The following is a 24,387-nucleotide window of genomic DNA, read 5'->3' as shown; positions in this document are numbered from 1 at the left end:
CAATGTGTAAAGCATTTGCACATAACACAAAGTAATAAATGAAAACACTACAAAAGGACACCACACCACACCAGTTTTAAAAAAAAATAGCCAATATTTATCTATATAACAAAAGACCAAATACGATAAAAAAATCCACCATACAGTAATTCATATATGAATTCTGCAAGATTTAATCAAAAATACAGTTCCTTGAAGTCGATAGCTCCACCTGGGGCTGTCTTGGCGTTGCGATCAACAAAACCAACATTGCAGGCCAGCCGCAGCATTGCGGGCCAGCTATGGTGTCAGGAAGACTCACAAACAGTACCTTTGGGGTTGCAGGACATCGTGATCCCTCGCAGGGAGCTCTGGAGAGCGGCGTCGCTGACGTTGCGGTGTCAGTTCCAGTCAGTGCGGAAGTTGTCAGGCCATTGAAGTCACACGCCTTGCAGACCGAACTCCTGGCTGATGAAGTCAGGAGTGCTGGCGTGGGTGGCATTGGGGCTGCGGTGCGAAGCGGGGCGATGTGACGTGCGGTGCCCACAGGTCACGGTGCAGGCAGTGGCTCGGTGACAGCGTCCAGCAGCGTCAGTGAGAAGAGGGCTGCGGTGTGAAGCGGGGCGGTGCGACGTGTGGTGTCACCAGGTCACGGTGCAAGCAGCGGTGTCGTCGTTGCTGAAGCGCTGTCAGCAGTAGGCCCAAGCCAGCGGTGCGGTGTGGGATGGTGCTTTGTGACCCTCACGAGCGGTATCCACAGGCTGCAGTGCGTGCAGGGTTGCCTGGTGACGACACTGGGGTTGATGATGTTGGTGTCGGTGGACCGGGGCTGCGGTGTGGAATGGGACGATACTTCTCGTACCTCATAAGCGGTGTCCACAGGCCACGGTGCAGGCAGCGGCGCCAGTGTCAGCAGGAGCAGCATTGTCAGGGATGCCCAGGCTGCGGTGTGAACAGGCGATGCCGGATTGCGGGGCCCACAGGTCGCGGTGCAAGCAGTGGCTTGACGAAGTCGTGCAATGACTGCGTCGGTGAGACCAGGGTTGCGGTGCGAAGTGGGGCAGTGTGGCTCCGTGCGGCATCAGCAGGTCACGGTGCAGGCCAGCAGCATCGTTGATGGTGTCGCAGTGGTTTTTCTCCTTGAACAGTACAAAACACACAGGAGGAAACTGAAGTCTTTGATATCCCTGAGACTTACAGCTGGAGGCAAGTTCTACTTCAAGCCCTTGGAGAACTTCCTCAAGCAGGACACACAGCAAAGTTCACCTGTTGCACTCTTGTCAGGCAGAAGCAGCAACTGCAGGCCAGTCAAGCAAAGCAACACGGCAAAGGGACAGTACTCCTCCTCCAGCTCTTCAGCTCTTCTCCTGAGCAGAGGTTCCTATTGATTTCAGAAAAACTCTAAAAGTCTGGGGTTTTGGGTCTTCTTCCTATACCCCGTTCTGCCTTTGAAGTTGGCAAACTGCAAAGCAAAGTCTCAAGTTTTTGCAAGATCCTTCCTTGTCCAGGCCAGGCCCCAGACCCACACCAGTGGGTTGGAGACTGCATTGTGTGAGGGCAGGCACAGCCCTTTCAGGTATAAGTGACCACTCCACCCTCCACTCTAACTCAGATGGCTCATCAAAATATGCAGGCCACACCCCAGCTCCCATTGTGTCACTGTCTTTAGGAGAGGTGTGAACAGCCCAACTGTCAAACTGACACAGACGGGGAATCCACAAACAGGCAGAGTCACAGAATGGTTTAAGACAGAAAGTGCCTACTTTCTAAAAGTGGCATTTTCAAACTTTCAATCTAAAAGCCAATATCACTAAAAAAAAATTTTTAAATAGACCCCAAACTCCATATTTCTGTCTGCCCTCAAAGGGAATCTGAGCTTTGAAGTTATTTAAAGGCAGTCCCCATATTAACCTTTAAAGTAGATAGGCCTTGCAACAGTGAAACCCGAATTTGGCAGTATTTCAGTGTTAGGACATGTAAAACACACCATTACATGTCCTACCTTTTACATACATTGCAACCTGCCCGTGGGGCTACCTAGGGCCTACCTTAGGGGTGCCTTACATGTACCAAAAGGGATAGTTTGGGCCTGGCAAGTGGGTACACTTTCCAGGTCGAATTGGCAGTTTAAAACTGCACACACAGACACTGCAGTGGCAGGTCTGAGCCATGTTTATAAGGCTATTTATGTGGGTGGCACAATCGGTGCTGCAGGCCCACTAGTAGCATTTGATTTACAGGCTCTTGGCACCTCTGGTGCAGTTTACTAGGGACTTACCAGTAAATCAAATATGCCAATTATGAATAAACCAATCAACAGTATAATTTACCTAGGGAGCACTTGCACTTTAGCACTGATCAGCAGTGGTAAAGTGCGCAGAGACAATAAAAAAGCAAAAACGGAGTCCAGTAACCCATAATAACAGGAGGTCAGCTAGCAAAAAGACCGGGAGACCCGCCAAAAAGCTGCCAGGTCTAACTGTAAAGACTATGTTTGATAAAACCTGCTCCAAACCTATTTTCACTTTACATACTACAAGCCTATCGCAGTTTCAGAATCCTGACACCAAATATTTAGACAGTGTGTAGTCCTAGCTATAGAAAACACCAGTACGGCTAAAAGTTACATAAACTGGCTGTATAATTCTGCTTCCTGTTAACTTTTATCGTATCGAGAATAAACATGGATGCGTGGAAAGGACCTGACCATGTTTAGCACTTTACAGATCAGTCATGCGCATTCTCTGAAAGCAGTGGCTGGGGCTTGGAGCTTGCTGATAACGTCTCTGTCATTTTCTTTTAAATTCAAGGAGCAGAAGATTTTTCAGATCCCGTGGATGCATGCTGCCCGGCATGGGTGGGATGTGGAGAAGGACGCCCCTTTATTTCGGAACTGGGCCATTCATACAGGTACTAATAAAGTTAAATGACCCTTCCTTCGCATAAAAGAGTGTTTTGTGATTTATTTGCTGAAAGAGCTCTCGATTTCCTTTCCATGTTTTAGGAAAATATCAGCCCGGAGTAGATAAAGCGGACCCCAAGACGTGGAAAGCAAACTTTCGATGTGCAATGAACTCTTTGCCTGACATAGAGGAGGTGAAAGACAAAAGCATCAAGAAAGGAAACAATGCTTACAGAGTGTACCGAATGCTTCCACTGTCTGAAAGACCTACGAAGAAAGGTAAATATTGGATCTGCTCATTGCAGCCTTTCAGTAGAATTTCAGACTACTTCACATTCTCAGCTGTCAGAGAAAGGGTGAGAAAAACATCTTGCTTAGTTTTAAAATGATTTTTGAACAAAACATATAAGGGTTTACATTCATAGCTTTTCTGTAAGGCTTCTGGTCTTGCTCCTTTTGCATTTCAGTTTTTGTTGCCCGAGACAACACCCACTGCCTGCTTGGATTTTCACATTTTTGACTGTTATGGTATGTTCTCCACGGGATTATCTTGTCATGCGCTTCTTTATTTGGCATGCTTTCTTAACCTTTTTTCTGTTTGTTTCATTTAAAAAATACTGCTTTTTTTTTAGTAGGAGCGCTTTGGAGATGTTTGCTCCTTTTATGGCACCTGCACAGCCTCCTCATGGTGGTTGGATGAGACTTAAGTAGATCACATATAGAAATATTTCACAACGTTGCTTCTAAGAATGCTAGGAATGTGAACAAGTGAGCCAGTAAATAAGGATTTCTGCCACCGCCCTGCAGCTTCATACTGGTATGTGTATCTATGACTGAATGACAAGTCTGCCCTAGATTGACAGACCATTTGGTATGGTTGTTCTGTGCTTTCTATTAATTGCATTCCACTAGAAACATGAGAATGATTGTCCATATGTATTTTTTATCAACATGAATTTTACTTGATAAACAGTGAAAAAAGGAATGCCATCTGCTCAGCTCACACCTGGGAATGTGTGTGTAGCCATCGCCTGAAATGACTAGGTCACCCCACTTTTAGCCTCTCTTTTCAAACTCTTGGTTGTAGTTCTGCAGAGATAGCAGCGAAACTGAAGGATAACATCAGTAGCAGAGTGTGGGCATAAGCAGTTTCTTGTTTGGCAGGGCTGGTGTTCCTTGTTGTTTGGGTTGCATTAAGCTTACATTTGAAAATATGTCATAGTGGCCGCCCACGTCACTTTTTCGTAACTAGTTAGTTTTGACAAAGAGCCTACATTGATAATCTGCCTAGCTAGACATATATCTCTGTACCCAGCAAGTTAGGGTTTGAAATCTTGGATTAGTAACTGTTGGTATTTAAGAGTTTCGTAAAAGACAATTTAGGTATAGCTACAGACAACTTTAGATGTTGGGTTTCCTCATGCCATCAAATAAATATGATAAAAAGAAACAGAGACACAGAGAGGGCTTTGGGTCAACTGTCGGGAGCCATTGCTTTTTATATGTATTTAATGCTTTGCCATTCCTTGGATGGGTTGTTCATCACATCCTGGCATTTTGTGAGAGTATAAAATGCCTAGTTTATGTTCCCATTAGGTTTTGGTCATGGGTTTCAAGTAGTCCTTTTGTACACTGTAGATGTGACATGATATGTAACTTATTTATAAGAGCCAGTACGTGTTCTTTGACGTATTTACTTTGCATACATGGCAACGTCTTAATTGCTTATTTATGGCTTTTTGCTTAGAATGCGCATGTTGTTGGATGCCTTAGCCTGTCAAAAAGACACACTAACTATCGGTGCGCGTTCATTTGTTTTACTTTGCTGTCATGTTTTTTGGATTTATAGAGGTTTTCGTTCACAAAGTAAAGATGTGCACACGTAGGGCTTTTTAATAATGGAACAATAACAGTGATCCATTGTCAAACATGCCTACCGTGCAATCTTTTGCTGTGTGCTACGCCTTTCAACGTCACTACTTATGCTGCAAGGTTTGTTTGTTGGTACATTTAACTCTGCTAATGCAGTCTATTCAGCAAAGGAGCCCTATTCTCATCTTATATATATTGTAGCCCAAGATGTTGCTATATTATGGTGTTTTAGTTCTAGGATGTCTAGGGGCAGTCTACACAAAGTCCCACAACTACTACCATACACTTTCCATAACCAAAAGCCAGATCTTTTGGTCCAGTGTTCATTACCATGCATATTCAGAGTACAAATGATAGTGCTGCCATGGTTGCACTTTGTCACACAAGTTCCTACCATCTGTGTGCTGCTAGTAGCATAGGGTTTGCACCTTGCTAAAAATAAGTGCAAAATGGACAACGTTTCCCACCCATTACACCTCATTATTAGTTGAAGACGTGGTGCAAATATTTGTAAGTAATCTGCCATAGTTGTACTGATAGCGCCAGTTTCCACTTTTCAGGAGCTGCAGATGTCTTGTGGCTTTCCGATTTCGCTAGTAGGCAAAAGCATGTAATGCAGTTCTGGCCTGCATTTTGAGTCCTGACCAAATCATAAAGAAAAATCGTACTGTAGTGAAAAACAAATAACATGCTTTCTGTGTAAGATGCATCTATGAGATAAATAATTGAACGTATGATGATTCAGTGTACTTCTGAGACATAATATAGGCCCTCATTATGAACATGGCGGTATGGCCGGCAATGCCGGTGGTGGCGTAAACTAGTGCCACCGGCATGGCGGTCTGGACCGCCATATAATGAATACAGGGAGACTGCTACAGGTGGAACTCCGCCTCTGCCAGGCTACCGCCGCCAGGCAGCCTGACAATGGTGGCGTTCCTTATCCGACAGGGCAGCGCTGCACGCAGGATAAAGAACCTGTGTTCCCCCAGCCTTTCCCTGGCGGGCTCCCCCCCCGGAGACCCCTGCACTGCCCATGCACTTGGCATGGGCAGTGCAGGGGCCCCCTGCACATCCCCGTCACGCATGTCACTGCCCGATTTACAGGCAGTGATATGCGCGACGGATGCTGCCGCACCCACCTCACTGCTGCATTGACAATGGCTCCATGTGGAGCCGTCGGCAATGTTCAGGCCCAGCATTCCACTGGGCCAGCTGGTGGAAACAACATTCCGCTGGGCCGGCTGGCGGAAACACGGTTATATGGCCGGCGGGGTCTTCAGCGTGCTGGCGGTCAAAGCTCTGACTGCCAGCACCGAACTCTGTGGGATTTCACGCCAAGTTCGTTGTGAGGGCCATAGTCTCCAGTTCATTGTAATAGAAGCACTTCATAATACACCAGAGAGCCAACAACACAAGGTGAGAGAGACGTATTCTTGGTGAAGACAAATCCCATTTTATGTATGCTTTGAATAATTTGTAACAATAAATGTTGTAATCAACTGCCCTTTGAGGCCAGACCTGAAAATAGGCCGGCCATGTTTGCTGCTGCTCCACACTACAAGGGCTGAAAGAAGGGAGGTGGTTTACTCTGCCTTTATGACACATTGGAATTTAATAGTCAGCAGTGCTTAGGTGCATCAAAATCAAATCGCTTTAATTCCTTACAAATATAAAGTGACATCAGTTTCGGAGCTCCTGATTCCTTGAGTAGCCAAGTGGAGTAACTGAAATGGAGATTTTCAATGTAGCTAAGATTTCCAGATTAAACCTACTGTGCCATCATTTAGCATCACAATACAGGCTGTAGGTAGACTACCTACCCCTGCAGTGGTGTTGTTTCAATTTGCTTTGGGACTGAAGGTAATTAAATGTGACATATTTCCTAATATTGAAAAATGTTTTGGCATAAGGTTCAAAATAATTATTTTTTTTCTCCCTATTATAGCCAAGAAACTAAAGATAGAGGGGAAGGAGGAGAAGGTGGAGAAGGTGGAGGAAAAGGCGGAACCTGTAATCCAGATTAAGGTACTCAAGGACCATTTACAACAAAAATGTTCATAAGTAAGCAAATGGAATTGGCTTCAGGCACCACACACTTAACCTCCAGTAGCTTCATATGTTCCTACTAATAGGAGGCCAGTAGGAAATTTTACCTTTCATGCTCTTCGACTGTTTGCTTCTTTCTCTCTTTTAAGGATGTAGATGAAATGCGTAAGAAAATAGGTTTAGGGGAAATCAAGAATGTAGAAATTAATTTTCCCATCGTCCACCAAGCTTCAAATACACACAACATAGCACCAACTGCCGCACTGGCTGGCAAAGGACATGGCCATCACAGGCCACACCCACTTTATTTTAATGAAAGAGTCCTCTGCCAAAAATACGTTGTTGTTACCACCAGAAAATACATCTTTCCGTATTCTACAGTCTCTTCCTGTTTGGTTCCAGCTGGGCATACCTGCAGGGGAAGAGATTAAAAAGCTTAAGAATCCTTGCACTGAACACAATTGATGAACTCTCTCACACACCGAACCATGGAAGAGAATACATCATTTATGCCTCCATCATCAGAGTGCAAAAGATGGTTCCATGTGGTGGGCTATTCTGGCTACAGGTGTGAGTCATACCTTCTGCAAACTGTCAGCATCTGCGTCGTTTATCACAATGTGGGTGGATGTCCTGTTAGGAGAAGTCCTTTTAGTTCAGCTCTTAAGCTTGGGATCGAGCACTTACCAGGGGGGATTTTGACTAATCTTCCAAACACGCTAATGGTGTTTCTTATCCAGATGTGTCTTTCGAGAGATGGTCACCTTAACTTACTTGTGGAACATCTCTTCCTCAAAGCCTGGCTAGATCTGCTGCCCTGTGTACCTTTTATGTTAAACGTTTTTGTGCAGTTTAGAGAGATGTCCAGTCCCGATACCACAGCCTGTGCTTACATGCCTGTAGTCTTTTCTGTGCAGTATTTGTTGTTTTTATTATTGTTATATTTGCTCATTAGAAATGGCACCCGTACACCGAACTATTATGAATATGTGAACTACTAGAGTTAGGTTGGGTTTCATTGGGCCGCTGTACCAAGTAAAATTTTTTTTAATTATTTATTTTTAGCAAAGCTGTTTTCCTTCAGTTACTAAAAATGAAAACCCTTGTCGGCCGTAAAAACCGACCTTAGGCAATTTACATCTTCAATTCTGGGTATGATAGTCGAAGTTTTTTGGCAGCTCAGTAAAATGTCATGCATGCTTGTTGCTGTTGTTATTTTCATACACATACACATACACATAAATTCCAGGTTAACTTGTGACCTGCATTTTTAAAGTTGATTGAGGCTGAAATAATGCTTGGTCAAGGTGTTGAATAGACGAGGATGTGTCATTATCTTTGAAAGTGGGCAGAACAAACTGTTTCAGGGGTAGGCTTCCTTTTCTGCTGACTCAGTGTGGACCTTCTGAATTGAATTAATAATGAAATCAATGCTTAATAACTAACCTTTCCTGCAAAGAATGGCTTTCCAGTGGTGTAAACATTCCTGACAGCATAATAATTGAATAGATCATTGTTAATGACTGTTTCTCCAGAAGGACGTAAGACAGAAGCATGACACCACACTGTTCAACTCCTGGAAGCGGACAAATGCAACATCGTAGGACTAGGGGCACACTTAGTCAAATCACACAAGGCAAGACATGTGGGAAGGTTATAGGCCCTAATAAAAAGCAGTTGCTAGAGTTGTCGATCTACAACGATCTTTGGCTAGGAACATTCTCATTCCGCATCAAACCTACTGCTGCTGGATGGGACAAAGGCTCTCATCAAAAGGTAGCTGGATTCTAATTGGAGAAGGTGGGATACACAAATAGTTATCAAAATATTACCAAGGCTGCATGATTAGGCCAGTAGAATGTGCTCAAGCTTTCAGACCTGTGACCCTCTGAAACCAGCCTTGAAGGCAATGCTACAAACGAAGTCGAATATGAAATTTGAGGCTTGGTCCATTAAGCCTACTAAACCAAAGCCTCTGGATATATACTACATTTATTATCCTCTTACATTTGGAAGATATTCTTGACTAACACATTGTAGATCCATGTCACAGAAGCATGGAATCCAGGGCCTTGGTCTCCACAATGTTAATGTTTCGGTTATAAATGTGGGACTTACTGTGCTAGAGTGGAAGAGAAAACAAACCAGGCCCAGATTAACTGCCCGTGCCTTCCTTGGTGCTCCACGAGAGCTCTGCGCTATCGACATGGCTAGATGAATTTGGAGGTCGACTGAGATGACATACTGGTCTGAGAGGGCCTTATTGTTGAAATGCATTGAGCTAAATGCATAACTTGCAGGGCAGAGCAGGGATATAGATAGTCTTTGACTGAAAATAAGGATTGAGAGCTTTCACACAAGAGGCCACGTGGGACCGCTGCTATTGTTGAGATAGAATAACCCATGAAGTTGATGCATGTGTGATGGGCTTCTTATCCTATTTTTGCTTTTTCTACAGTTAGTGCAACTCAGTTATCTAGGAAAATTAAAAACCTCGAAATTACCATGGACTCCAAGTTAACTATGAATGCCCAAGTGGACAAATTAGCACGGACAAGCTTCATCACCTTGAAGACTCTGCATCTTCCCCTACCTCGGATTTCTACACAAGGTGCAGGCTACTATCTCTCTTGTACTATCCAAACTGGATTATGCCAATGGCCTCTACAATGGATCATCTCTATCTATTATGAAAAAATTACAATGTATTCAAAACTCTGCTGCCAGGCTACTATTACATGTAAGGCCACAAGCCCACATCTCCCCTGCCTTGAGAGCACTACACTGGTTACCTGTAGCCAGAAGATCCACCTTCAAGCTGCTTTGTATCACCCACAAAGCTATACATCGAACAGAACCTCTTTTTATCAGAAACAAAATAACCAAATACATTCAACAAAGAAAGCTCCGCTCAAGATTGGCACTCCTCATTAGAACACCACCATACCAGGAAAAGACTATAGCTGGTACATCCTTCTGCGTTCAAGCAGCCAAACTGTGCAGTTCATTACCCCCAAATATGAGATCCACGGATAACTATCTTGTCTTCAGAAGACTACTCAAGAGTTGTCTCTTTCCTTCATAACCACCATACTCAAACAGCAAGGGACTGTGTATGCCTGTGTTGATAAATACTTTTAATTTGAATATGTGTATATTCTAGATATATATTTCCTAAAGAACTATACATATCGCTACTATGTCATAACAATAAATTACACACATGCTCTTTAAACCTGTTTACCAAATGTATATTTACTCACAATTAAATATTTATATGTATTTTAATATATATATATATATATATATGTGTGTGTGTGTGTATACATAAATAACATCTATAAATAAAACTCAAATTATAAATAAGTAAATTAAAGTAAAAAATAATAATGAATACATTAAAGAAAAATAAAACAATGATTAAAAAAGTATATATTTATGAATGAACATATAAATGTACTCTCTTGTAAGCTTTACTGTCTACCCATCACCATATGTCATGTATCTATCAATCTATCCTCCATCCCCACTCTGACTCATTCCAAACCCATTCTACTACTTTCATCTCCAAATTAACCCTGCCTAAGCTCTTCCCTCCTCTTCTACATCTAGCTCACCCAAACCTCACTTTACTACCATGATCTCCCAAACAACCCTAATGAATTCTTTCTCATTTATCTCACCTTGCCCATCAAAAACCCCTCCTGCTACTATGATCTCTCTAACCCTTTCTACAGACTCGTCCCTTCTCCATCTCTCCTTTACTCATCCCAATCCTCATCCTATTATTATAAACTCCCAATTAACACTTCTTCCCTCCTCTATCCCTCCATTGCTCTTGTCAATCCAACTAATAAACTCACGTATCCTCTGCTCAAATTAACTCCTAAAAATACTTAAACTAAACTCCAATTTCCCTATACTAATCCACCACTAATTCCTCTTGGGTTCCGGAGTAGCGTGCTACTCGCCGAAAAGCGCTTCGCCGCCTCATCAGGGGTAGTAAGCGCTATATAAGTACTATTACAAAACAATACATTACAATGTTGTGAACCCTAACATGAGGCAGATGCTATCACCTTCACTTACTAAAACTATTATAGGCTGTAGTATTCAGGCTGCTGTTCATCTGACAAACTGGTGTAGCCAAGAGAAGGACTGAGGAATAGCATGTAGAAGCTCACACTTTGCATCCAGCTGGGGTGCACTACTTCCAATCCTTGTTCTATGCATCTCCAAGCCCATGGCTGTGGGTATGAAATGTTATGTGGCACTGCACAAAATTAATAACTAAATCCCTTTCTAACATTTCGCCAACCACCTCTGCCTTTCTAAATTCTCTTAGACAATAGCTTCATAATCTGGTTGATTAATTATTTCCCAATACAGGTTTGTGGTTTGGCTATAGAAGCCCTTCCTACTTCTTTTATCTCGTTCCTCCCACCACAACCACCATTCATGCCCTCCCAAGACCAGTTTGCAATCCTTCTAAAGTCTGGAGAGCAGATAAATAACTAAGTCAGCAGAGAACCTGGATGTGTCATTTGCCGCTGCATCACTGATCATACTGCCATTCAGCTCGCTCATGTTTTAAGCACATTTAAAGTATGTAGGAGAAAGGGAGGATCCAGCTTCTCTCATTTGCTTTTACAGTGGAGGTCGGACAGAAACAGCGTTATTTGCTGCTAACAACAATTGATATTTGCAGCTTACTCATTTGGCATGATCTTCCTGGACTGCAAAATTTTGGAGAAATCAACCTGGGAGGGTGCATGGAGAAGGTAGGAGTATTAGTTAAAAAGAAATGGGATAAAATGGATTGTATGATGGAACCACGCATGCATTAACAACGCATGCCTTAACAACGTGGTTGGAACCACAACTGTGTTGTTTCCATGCATACCTTTACCACGCATTTCTTTACAATTAATTTTGTTTTAAAAGCATGCCTAATAAAGGCATGTGTGGAAACGGCATGCAAAATGGCGTGTGTGGCTCTGTCTTGTGCACTAAGGCCAAAACAACCCCACCCCTAATACCTAAGCTACCCTGACATCCCGCTGTGAGCCCTAAAAAAAAAAATACTATCCTAACCCCCACCCCATTCCTTAGAAATTAAAGTACCCTGCCCCCCACCCGCCCTGAACCCTAATAAAAAACCTACCCTGACCAACACCCCTGTCCCATAAAACAAAACTACCGAGCCCTAAAACCTTCCCCCCCTAAGTAAATTACTCTTACCCCCATCCGCCCTGAGCCCTAAATCCTTCCCCCTAAGTAAACTGTCCCGGTCCCCACCCACCCTAAGAAAACCTATCCCGACCCCACCACCCCTGCCCCCAAAAACAAAATTACCGAGCCCTAGAACCTTCCCTCCCTAAGTACACTACTCCACCCGCCCTGAGCCCTAAAATCCTCCCTGCCAATAAATTAACCTGAACCCCCACCCTCCCTGAACCCTAATCTAATAAAAACCTACCCTTACCCCCACCCATGCCCCATAAAACAAAACTACCCCTCACCCCCATCCGCCTTGAGTCCTAAAACCTTCAACGCTAAGTAAACCGCCGTGAGCCCTAAAACCTTCACCCCTAAGTAAACTACCCCGCCACCCATCCAAAGCCCTAAATTCACCCCACCCCTAAAAACTACCACCCATCCCTGCCCCAACCCCACTTACCTCACCGCGCCCTCTCCCGATCCTTCCTCCTCTTCTCCCACCCTTCCTTAAACCTTCTCCCACCCCTTTAAAAATAAACTACCCTTCCCCCACCCTAAGCCCTAATTAAAAATAACCAAACCCCCCACCCACGCTCCTAAAAAATTAAAGTCTGACCTCCCCACCCTAAAAAAACGAAATGCCCAAACCCTCCCACCCCTGGAAAAAAAAACACAAAATAAAATACCCCCACGCACCCCAAACCCTTAATCCAGCCCCACTTACCTCATCGCCTCCGATGCACTCTCTCTTTTTCTGTGCCTTAACCAAGCATATGCGTAGTTTGGCACATGCGTTGTAAAAGCACATAAGAAGGCAGTCGTTCTTCCGACAAGTGGTTACACTTGCGTGGGAAACATGTGCGTTCTTTACAATGCGTTGTTCAGGACGTTTCCCGATAAATCGTCATCCTTATTAATTACAAATGAAATAAAATACTCTGCATCAATCCGCCACAATTCATTGATCACTGTCAGCACTTTCTGATGCTAGGTGGAAGTCGACCCAAATGTGGCGCTCCCTCAATACTTTCCGCCTCTGTTTACACAAAGTACTGTCTTTATCTGTAGGAATTTGAGCCCGAGCATGTGCATACGTCATTACACGTTTTACAGAATCTTTATTATTCCACAAAATGTAATTTGCTGAAGATTAAATGCTTAACCATTAGACTCCAATTCTGCAGGTGATGAAAACCTGGGACGATAACCATTCATGGAGAGACAGCTATTTTAACGTGTGCAGTATTAGCTAATGTTTGAGGTTGAAAGGGCCTAGAACAGTCTGGCACATCGATGAATGTGACATACCACAGGCCATTGCCCATCCTTAAGTTAACTTTCCTCAGTAACATAATTTGCTTTGCAGTAAACGTTTTATTTTCAACTGTGAGGGTTTAAGTTTGAGATTACTTTCCCTTCACTTTGTAGCTACCCTTGTTATTCCTTTAATTTAGTCAGTAATTGTTTGCTTTCATGATTCCCCATTTGTTAAAAGTTAAAAATACAACATTTTTGTCCTAAGCCCAAAACTTTAAAGAGATAAATTGCAAAATATGTCAATACGGCTGCATCTTTGATTATGTTGTGACTGTTGACACCAAACAGGCTAACTTCAGAGAGGAGTGTTTTAGGCAAAATGTCTAGGGTTATGTTTCTCAACTTTGCTTTATATACAAACGGCCACACTAGAACCTGCTGCATCATTTCATTTTAACGCAAACACTAATGTGTAGTAATGGTCTCTTTGTTGTATGTCCCTTGGCCTTATTCTGGTCCAATCATGCAAGCAAGGCTAGACTATCCGATTTCTGCTGAAGAGACATCATTGCAGTGTTTAATCATTAAAAGAAACTTTTGCATTAGCTCACACTACATCTCCATAATGCTATATACGAACTACTTTAAATGTGGTCTGCATGTCATGAAAAGTAGAGGAAAAAAACTATGTTTAAGAGTAGGTTTTCAGTGCAAAATGGGTATCTGGCTGTCTTATTGTCTCCCTTTACAAAGGAACGTTGCAGTTGTAAATTACAGCAGTTTTTGTAACTGGCTGTCTGCATGTTGATTTTGGATATCCGATTGGGCCATGTGGAAAGATTAATTTTAGAACACATTTTGTGCTAATCACATTATTTGATTAGCTGAAAGTAGTTTCAAACTGGTAGCAAGTGGCTGCTGATCAGAAACTGATTTGTCTGCAGACATTTTGAATGTAAGTTCTTTTAAAATTAGAGTGGTTCTAGCAATCCTCACACCAGTGTGTTGACGAAGGATTCTACTGCTTTCTGTTGAAGCGTGGATGGTGAGCAGGAGCCCCTACCGGGACCCACATTAGTGCACAGAAACTGTACGTCCGCCAGTCTCCTGGAAAGCCACTGAGATGCCACGTGCTTTGTAAGATGGCCAGCATTTTCCTGAAGGCAAACGCTGGATCAAAAGCCTTGGGCCTTGGGCAGTGACCAAACTTAAGTGACGGTCAGTAGGCCACTATTATTGAGATGCATGCTGGGATCTACAGGGTGCCATTACGTGTGGAGAGGGGAGTGATCTTGGGGAAAATTCCCAACTAAGCAGATGATTTGAATCTCTTCCCATTTCACTGCCAGTTAGGAGAATGTCACTGATAACTGGATTACAAGTGGGGCATGACTAAGACTTCGCAGGGAATCACTGAATTACCAGACGTAGCAGCTGAGGGTACCCTAAAATGGACCATACATTTGGAAAATCGGTCGGCCCGCGAGCAGGGAGAGCTTGCTCTGTAGCAATATATAAATAAATACTACAGCAGGAAGAAGCAAGTTTCGTCTAATATGCACAATCATTTGTTTAACCTAGGAATTCCTCAAAAGAGAGCTTCATATGTACAGGACCATCTGGAAATACTCCGATGTGGATGGTCTCCAGAGTGGAAAGAACTTTCTTGATGTGTCATCAGAGCCTGTGACAACAAATCTAATAACCTGAAGGTTAAGTGTAGAGGTGAAATCAGAGGTCACATAGAGGCAAAGGTGAATGAATTGAAGGGAAATAATAGTGTAACGGGTGAGAGACTGAAGCATGAAGACTGAAGAAATTGAACCTTTTTTAATGAGATCAACCTATATACCTTTTGGCATTCATTAAGTGGTGGAAGGGGAAGTCAGGGAACAGTCTGGGAGACCCCGCTACCCCAAATCCTTATCCTTAAGAAGATGGAGGTGCAGACAGTATCAAAGGACATTAGGCTACTCGTGATGGACAGCAGAGAGGAACGCTCCAGAAGAGACTGTCTGGGAGGTACTTGCGTAGCCTAAAGACACAGTGCAGGGAACAAATGCTCAGGGAGAGGTATTATTAGAGGGGGTGGTCGAGTCCTACTGTATCTGGACTTGTCCATTGGAAAAGCATTGTAGTACACATTGCTTTAGGTCCTGAAAAAAACACTGAATTAAAAGAAAGCCCAATTTGCTAGTTTGCCAAACTACATTTTCCCATAGATGGACAATATCTAGAATATTGTGAAGAAGGAGAGGCATAGAAATAAACACACAAATAGTGATACTTGGTGGACCCAGTAACTGAAAATAGTTGTGATTCAACAATCAGTTGTAAATCCTGTTTAGCTTTCCGTACATATAAGGTTCCAGAGCGAACATAGATGGAGATAGAAGAGTTAATTTTCTCTCCTCCTGTGGTTTTATGAACATATAACCTAGCCTGTTTGCGTTCATCACTATTCTGATGAAGAAACAGCAAGTTTTGTAGTTAGTGCAGAACTACTGAGACCAGCGTACTGTTTTGCATGCTGTTCAGTCCTTTGCATTATCCATGCAACAGTGGTTTTAGATTTTTGTGATGTATACAAAAATGTTTGATAATATAAATTAAGTGGTTTTGAAGGAATGATTGTAGAGAGGTGTACATATATTGATACACTATTATTGAAATGTTTTTTATTTACCAATGCCCAAATACCCCAAAGAGATGCAATTATGAACTAAGTTTGATTTAAGCTCGGTTTATTTTTTACTATATGAAGGATTTAGGACTATGAAATAGTGTGGGATATCCGTGTGTGTTTTTATGTGTGTATACTCAGTAATACATGCATAACTGTATACTTTAAAAAATAAATATAAAAGAACGTACTGGCGGTTTAGTAAAGTGAGAAAGACCCTGATGCATTAAACGTGTGAGCAATATTTATATTGTAGAACAGATCTACGGGCTTACCATTTAAGTGTTATGCACCCCTTTTTACTGGTGGGTGTTTGCCGAAATACTGTGTAGAAGTTTTGAATCAGTTGGAAAAATAATTGTTTAATGAGTTAATATAAAAAAAACGTAAGTTGAAATATCACAAGTACAGTTTGAAGTACAATATCTAACAAATCTTGTTTGTGAGGGTACATCCCAGCAATGCAAACCCAGGGTACTGTATTTTTATTCTACAGGGAAGGTTTGGAAATCCTTTGCTCCAGGGTGATTGAATATTTGCTGATGGTGGTTGCCTTTATTATACACCTATGGGTTGGGAAGTTTGGAACCAACTCTTGGGGATACAATTAACATAATTTAAAAGCATCTACTTTAGATGGCATTTTTGACCTTAGTTAACAGCCAGCTATTACTGAAAACGGTGCGCTTAGGAAATAAATGTCAAATTGATAATCCATAAGTGTGTGTGTTTGTGAGGCTTACAAAGTGCAATCCTAGCTAAAAGGAAACTGAGCTATGTGTTTTTCAGTGGGAGGTGCAAAAGAATATGCAGTCAAAAGTATGGATACAGCATAAGCAGCAGAGGTTTATAGTGGAGGGGAAAAAGGTGTTGGAGAGAGAGATTTAGAAGGAGCATTGAGAGTAGAAGTGACCAAGTCACTGGTGGGAAAGAGGAGGGTGGGAATTCTTCAAGATCTGCATCTATTGATTACCACTTGAAAAAGATGTTGCTTCAGAGATGTACTTTCAATCACTTTCTCAATTGGAGAAGAGATAGATCGTGATGGGTCTTGAGTAGAAGTACATTTCGGATTCATGGAGTATAGTCGAGCTTTGGTGTCTTATCTTCCTCCTATTTGTGTCTGATTTCCACCATTCAGATATGTTTAATTTTGCTGGAGTTTTAAAGTGACAGTGTATGTAGCAGCATAGACCACCAGTCCCAATTAAGTTAACAGCACTGATACTACTGCTAAAGTACACAGTCAAGTCCTCATGGGTAGAGGGGCAGACTGAAACATTGTCTGTATGGGGGTAATCTTGGGTAGCAGAATTAAGATAAATGTAAGAAAATAATAATTAACTACTGCTAAATTGTGTTTTAGAGTACCACACAAAAAATAAAGGGCGCTACTTGAATAAAATGTGACAAAGAACTACATTGAACTGCAGAACACTGTCACTTCCGTCAGATCCAGGGAATATGGTGCAGATTCAGAAAATATACCCATAAAATAGTATATGATGTGTCCTCTTTAGGAATAGTTCAACTAATATCCTGGCTAATGGCCAGAATAGAAACTCATAGAATTTACAGAGCCTCGCTACATTTACTAACCCTAACTAAGACTTACTAAATCAAGTGAAATTGTGAACACTTAAAAGAAACACTTTCAAACGTTAAGGACTTTTCCAGCAGCAAACCTTCATGCAACAGTAGAAAGAAAAATTCTTCAGAACACAGAAGAAATTCCTCATAGCCAGATTGCCCAGTAAAGTTCCAGTGGCACAGTGCTCCTTTCAGTTATTGCTGCTGCTGTTTCCAGACTGTTCTTTTCCTTTCAGCAGTTTCTTCTGCCAGAATTTTCCAGCATAATGATGGATGTCTCGGTTGCAAAATGAGTTAATGTGACAAGTACAATTAGCTTGCTTTTTACTGAGTATTACAAGAAGACAAACCATTCTGTGAAGTGTTGAAAAAAGATGTCAGCAGGTTGATTTCTCCCCTGTGCCATGTTGCTGATTGCTGTTATGCATAGCTTTTTCCTAGTCATCCTCCTGTAGTAGGAGAGAGCCGCTTCAGAGTTGCTGGCTGATGAGGCTGCCTCATCCATAAGCTTCCCTTGACTGCTTCCCAGTCTCTGAAGGATTTGTCTCCACAGCACAGTCTCCGTGCTGGCTCCTGGCAGGAGGTTGGGCAGCGCCGTGTCTAAAATTGGGCATCCAATAATCAAATTGTTGCAAAATGAACTGAGGCTTGAAATCCTAATAGCAAGGATACGGATAAAGATATGTCATCTGTCACCCTCCTATTTATTCATGAGGTAGATAAACTGCAAGACACCCACCCAAATACAAGCGATCAATCAATCTCCTCAGTGAACAGAATGGCCAGTATGAGCAAAGGACCTAAGAAAATGTCTAGCAATGAGCTCACAGGCGCAGCAGAGGCAAAAATGAATAACTCTGGGCTTAATGAGTTTGAAGGTCAGTGCAGGCTGAAGAGTCCCAATTGTAACGAGCCACTTGCAGCTCGATCCAGAGGCAACCCGATCCGTCAATGGGTCCCCTCCAAAAAGAAGAAAGTTGCAGCCTCACACTTGGACACTGTTACCTGGTGAGGTAGTTGGCATGGTCATCAGAAGGGTGTCTGTGACTGCATGAAGAGGCATGTTGGTGTTTGACATAGCAGCAACCTGGCTTCCCCTACTGTTACCCATGGTTCACAAATCAATAGCTAGGCTATGGCGAGTGATACCGGGCCCCTGGTTGTTAATGAGTTACAAATACTCCAGAACTTATACAGCCTATCACCAATGCAGAAAGAGGATTGGCTGCCATTAACCCTGTCATTGCTACCTCTGAGACTTCACTGACAAACATTGTCCAACTCAGGCACTTCAACACTATGCCCAGGTTAGATCAGATAGTATGCGTCTGCAGCAGTCACTAGCCAAGATAACAGGGAAGGTCTCTGCATTGTCATCTCAGGTGTCTGAGTTTCAACAGTGGGTGACCAATACTGAAGAGGTGGGAATGGCTTCTGCAAGGGCAATCAGAGAGCATGAGGATAGACTTACTCTGGTGCAGTCCAAGATTGAAGATTTGTAGGATTATCACTATCGCCATAACCTCAGGGTCTTTGGGGTCCATGAGGGAAAGGAAGGATATGATCTTCAACAGTTCATCACACAGTTGTTTTAGAGAGGCTTTCCAGAGCTATCGTATTGGAATTTGTGATGTGCTATACTCAGTGATCACACCAGCTTCTACTCTGTTGTGGTACCTCTAAAGCTAATGGAGCCGATCCCTGGCCAGTCTTGATATATGTTGGGATTTTTTTTTGAGACAGGGGATATACTTGAAGGCTCAGTTTGTTGATTCAGTTTCTCTGTATGTGCGATCGGACTTAGGCAAGTTAACATTGACTCGGCAATGGAAGATATGGCAAATGATTGATCCACTGAGAGTAGTAGGGCTGAAGTCTTTCTTCAGGAACCTACATGGTTGAAAATTGTTGGAGGCAGTCAAACCCAGATCTGCTATGCAGAAGCTGATACTGCTAGGTCCTTAGGCAGTGGATGTTGTGAGGACCTCTAGGGCCCAGAGTTGGTCACCCTTGTTTTAGCTTAGTTTTACAGTTTGTTTTATTCATATTCTACTTATTTTAGTGAGGCTGCTTTTATTCTAGGAAAGTGAAGAAGAAGATGCTTGTTTGGTTAGTCTTTGTACAACTTATAATCAGTATTTTCTGTCCAAGGCTAAGGAACATGATATGCTTGCCCGTTCCGGAGACAGCTTCTATTGCCTAGGCACAGCATTGCATCAGAATTGTACTTCTCACATGGTATAGTTTATTATATAAACAATTCCTTGGACCCAGGGAGGGCAGAGGGCATTCTGAGCACGATTGTCTTGGAACACACTCTGTGTGACATGCAGCTTGGCTGGGGCTGATCTACCACCTTCCTTAGATAATGCCATCTACACCACAGGCTGATTCCTGACATTATTTCCAGGTTTGGGGGCTGGATCTAATCCCTTAAAATGGGCCAGGCATAAAGGTACACCTGCTATGCTCTCCGCGTAGACATAGGGTTAGGTAGGAACCTCTAGCACATGTAGAATACTATACATCATGGTTGCATTGTTTATCTTTACCATGTTTGTAATGCTGATCTCCTTGCTTTGCTTCAGCTGCTTCATTATCGCAGCTCACTCTTTATATGCCAGATTGCTATTGCTCCAATAAATGCATTGAAAACCTATCTTTTTTTGTCTCTCTCTTTGCATGCATAAGTAACAAATCTGTTTCCACGGCTTCCCCGGGGAGTCTGAGTGTCATGTTCAGGTTGCCATAATCACCTTTTACCCCAGAGGGTTTGGAGGTTTGTGTGAGGCGCTGAGAGCTAGCCAGCACTTAGACCGATAGTTACTGTGCGGATAGGCTCGGTCTCCCACACTTTGTTGTTCTGCCATCCTAAATTTGCAGTCCTATTACCAAAGTAGGAACCGCATTACATGGCAAGGGTAGAATGTAGTTGTTTTGCTGATGCATAAAGGTTTCTCCTAAGTTGCGTTTTTTTGTTGTTATTGTAATGTTTCTGAAGATTAAAGGAACTTGTTTATTTCTCTAGTACTTCTTGGGTATCAGATGCTCAGAGCTGTTGATGTTTCTTCTTTATGGGCAGCAGGAACAGGCTTGGGGATAGAGAAGCACTAAGGGCTGTCTTTGAGGCCTGACAGCCCAAGGGGTGGGATGGTTTGTTTTCTCACCGACAGGGTTGGGGTTTTGGTGGTGTTTGGGGGGTTGTCACATGATTTTGGGTATTTCATCAGTGTTTTGTGTTTGGAGTTGGATAGAATTTTTGGGGATATGGGAGGGAGATAATAAAAACAAATTGGCATCACATGTTTCTTTTTGATGATGGTATTAGTTCTATGAGTGAATCTTATTGGAATGCCCTACAGGTGATTTTGTTTTAAAACAATGTATACTATGTTTCAGTTCAAGTTAATGTGTTGGAATGCCACCGGTCTTCACCACCCTATGAAGCACACCTTGGTTAATGAGGAAATATCTGTGTATAGACCAGAGCATCTCTGTTTAACAGAGGTTCATCTTGCATATACAGATTGGTCACTGTTAAGACAGTTTGGGTAAAATAATGTTTTTAATACTAGCCATTCTACTTCCATACACGGAGTTGCTATACTTTATTGTAGACAATTTCAATTTAAAGTCTTGAAAACTGCCTCAGACTCTAAGGGTAGGTGGGCGGTTGCTCAGATAATGGTTCTCTGTAAGAACTATACCATTTGTACAGTGTAAGGCCTGAATACTGATGACCCACGTTTATGTGATTGGCTAAACTTAGAACTCTTGGAGTGGTCTGGAGATCTAATACTTTTGGGTGATTTCAATTGCATTATGAATAATAAGGTTAATACTACCAATACAGCTGCCCACCCTTGCATGGTTAAAACAAGAGCATTAATCTCTGAGATAGCTTGGGTGCACGTTCTAGTAGATGTCTGGAGGACCTTGAATCCTAAGAGTTCTGTATTCACATTCTTTTCCTCACTGTAAAGACACTATTCCAGAATTTATATGGTTTTTATCTCACAGAGACTGCTTCAATATGCTAGTATGGAGATGTGTCCCAAGATCACGTCAGACCATAACCCCTATACTTTTTTCATTACAGATACCCCATGTTAGCAGGAAGGGGCGTCTTGTTACCTTTTCCCGATCAGTCCTCTCTAATTGTGATGATAGAACCCATATGACCAGCCTGATAAGGGAATTTATAAAGGTGAATACCGGTTCAGCATCACCTCACATTGTCTGGGTTACAGTGAAAACTTATACACAGGGGAGCGTCTTTGCAGTTTATGCTGGAATTGAGTACGTCAGAGAAGGATGAGATACTTAATCTACACAGGGAAGTGCAGGAGATGGAGCAGCAACATGCCCAAGTAGTTCTGGATAAATGCTTAGATATGAGCAATCAATCTGTCTAGAGCTGTTGGAACTTCACTGTATAGTGGATCAGAGATTTAGGGAAAAAGAGGCAGCTAAGTATAACTGTAACAAGGCATTTCAATACGGATATGGGGAGAGTATCAGGAGGGTGCTAGTGAATAAAATAGCAGAAAGGGAACACAGAGAGTCAATTAAATGTATTAAGCACACATGCAGTATGTCTCATTATGCCACCCAAGTGATAGTGAAACAGTTAAACGATTTTTACAAACATATTTATGACCATTCATTACCATCTAAGCTGTCTGATATAGGCGAGTATCTACAGAGTGCAAGCTTATGCTGTCTTGACTCACACCAGCCACAAGCCCTGGAGTTTGATATTATTATGCAATAAGTAAAAGCAGCAGTTAGATCTCTGCCGGTGGGGAAGGCAACTGGGGAAGACTGTATTCTATTTGAATTTTATAAAACATTTCTGGGGATACTTCTCCTTGTATTTATGGATTTGGTGGATGGTATCTCTGACGGAGAAATTCCAGCTTCTTGGAATTATATCAAAGTAATTGTCTTTCTAAAGAAGGAGAAATTACCAGAGAAGAGAGGGTGATAGTTCCCTGATTAATTCTGATGTAATTTTTATTTTTTGCCAAACTGATTGCCGTTAAGCAAACTTGTTCTCAGTGTTCAGTATTTAGTCTACCCACAGCAATATTGATTTGTCCCAGGCAGAGATACCACTAGTCAATCTAATTCAGCAGTAGCCGTTTGTGGTGTTGCAAACTGAATGGGTAGCCTGGTTGGTATGGTATTATTAGAAGCTGAAAAGGATTTTTATTGTGTCACATAGCCTTTCTCTGGTCTGCCACATGCGCCATGGGCATCAGTGGTAGATTTTTATCTAGAGTTGCGAGTCTTTATAGAAACCCTATGGCTAGGCTGGTCCTGGACAGGCACTGTTCTCGATTATTCAGCATATGCAGGGGTACCTGTCAGGGATTTCCATTATTCCCCCTGTTGCTTGCTCATTATATTGAACACTCATTATCAACCAACGGATTATCTTGGCTGTACTAAATGGGGTCAAAACAAAAATTGGTGTATCTGGTGAAAGCATTGCAATATACACGCTGGACCCCATCCAAGCCATTGACCAACTATCAGTCAAGGCTGAGAGGTTCAGGGCTGTTTCTGAACATAAGTTAACCTCTTGAAAACACATATAATAATTTCCAAGCAGAAAATCTAACTTCTTGTATTGTCCCAGTTGCTACCTTTTTAAAGGTTAAGATTTGTGCTAGAGTCCTTATCCAGACTCATACGCTTTGGGATATGGGGTAGACTCTCAGATCTTAACTATTTAAAACAAGTACGGTTTAAGATTATAAACGATCTCTCTTGGATGGGGGTGGGGGCATTTTTCAAATATTCTGTTTCCACTACCCACTTGTGTACACCACTGTGGAGTAATCCCACCTTTCCATCTATTTTCCATGATTCAGTGACCAAGTCCACGGACTATCTTGGTTTAAAAACTGTTGGGCAGATAAACAATATTAACAGGTTTTGCACCTTCTCTAACTTACAAATACTCTTTGATCTTCCGCAACAGTCTTTGGTCAAATATCTTCATATCCATGAGGTTTTGTTTTAACATAATTCCCTATATAATGTTGCTGCTAAGGATTCAGACATTTTGTCAATTTTTTATTCTACTGTAGGCAAGTTAATGACCAGGGTACTTTACAAGATCATGAATGCGGATAAAGCTGATGACCTCCCTATGTTAGCAGCTTAATGGTGTGGTGGGACTTGAACAAGTCGTTCTTCCAGAACACGTCACCGAAGCCTTAAATACTATTAACCAATTGGTTTTCTCAGTCAGTCTTAAGCTGCAGCAATTTATAACTATTTGCATGCTAAATTATACACCGTAAAGAATCTGTAAATGGGCCACCGATAGTGTCTATAAAAAGGCCTGTTGTCCACAGTGCTGTTTTTGTGCTGCAGACATTGTCCATATGTTTGCTAGATGTGCCCTGTTGAATGCTTTTTGGTCTACCATAGTTCACTTCCTATGTTCCCATATGAGATATGAACTGAAGTTCGCTGATAAAGATATTATGCTGGCATATAAGCATAACATTGGTCCTAGATTGTCTGCAAGGATATCTGTTGCCATCATTACCACCCATCTCTGTATCGCTAGATCCTGGACTAATCTATCACCTCCCATGAGTGGTGGGCACTCTTTTGTCAGATATTTTAACTTGAGTCACTCTTTTGAGAGCTGAGGGCACTAATGGCTATGCAGATCTTAAATATATTTGGGTAATTGTGTTTGTTTGCTGGTATGAGGCTGATTGTAATTTGTTTAATTTTTTTATCTTCTTTAGTTAGCATTACTGTTATTTTTGTATCATCTCTAGTGCTGTCTTTACTTCTCTTTTTTTCTTTT

General features: G+C 42.2%; 1 protein-coding gene across 6 annotated transcripts in view; it reads left to right on the top strand.

The window, feature by feature from the left end:
* The window catches only part of IRF2 (interferon regulatory factor 2), a 248,366-nt gene that overhangs the window by 109,372 nt on the left and 114,607 nt on the right, over window positions 1-24,387 (top strand). For all 6 annotated transcript variants that reach the window (XM_069199440.1, XM_069199401.1, XM_069199451.1 and 3 more), the window contains 3 exons: window positions 2,790-2,889; window positions 2,984-3,160; window positions 6,702-6,781. In XM_069199440.1, coding sequence (XP_069055541.1) covers window positions 2,790-2,889; window positions 2,984-3,160; window positions 6,702-6,781 — 357 coding nt within the window. The remainder of the gene's footprint in view (window positions 1-2,789; window positions 2,890-2,983; window positions 3,161-6,701; window positions 6,782-24,387) is intronic.

This window comes from Pleurodeles waltl, chromosome 1_2 (genome assembly GCF_031143425.1).
Source record: "Pleurodeles waltl isolate 20211129_DDA chromosome 1_2, aPleWal1.hap1.20221129, whole genome shotgun sequence".
NCBI classification, from domain to species: domain Eukaryota; kingdom Metazoa; phylum Chordata; class Amphibia; order Caudata; family Salamandridae; genus Pleurodeles; species Pleurodeles waltl.
Note: the sequence above shows the minus strand (reverse complement) of the source record. Positions and strands in the feature narration are given on the sequence as shown.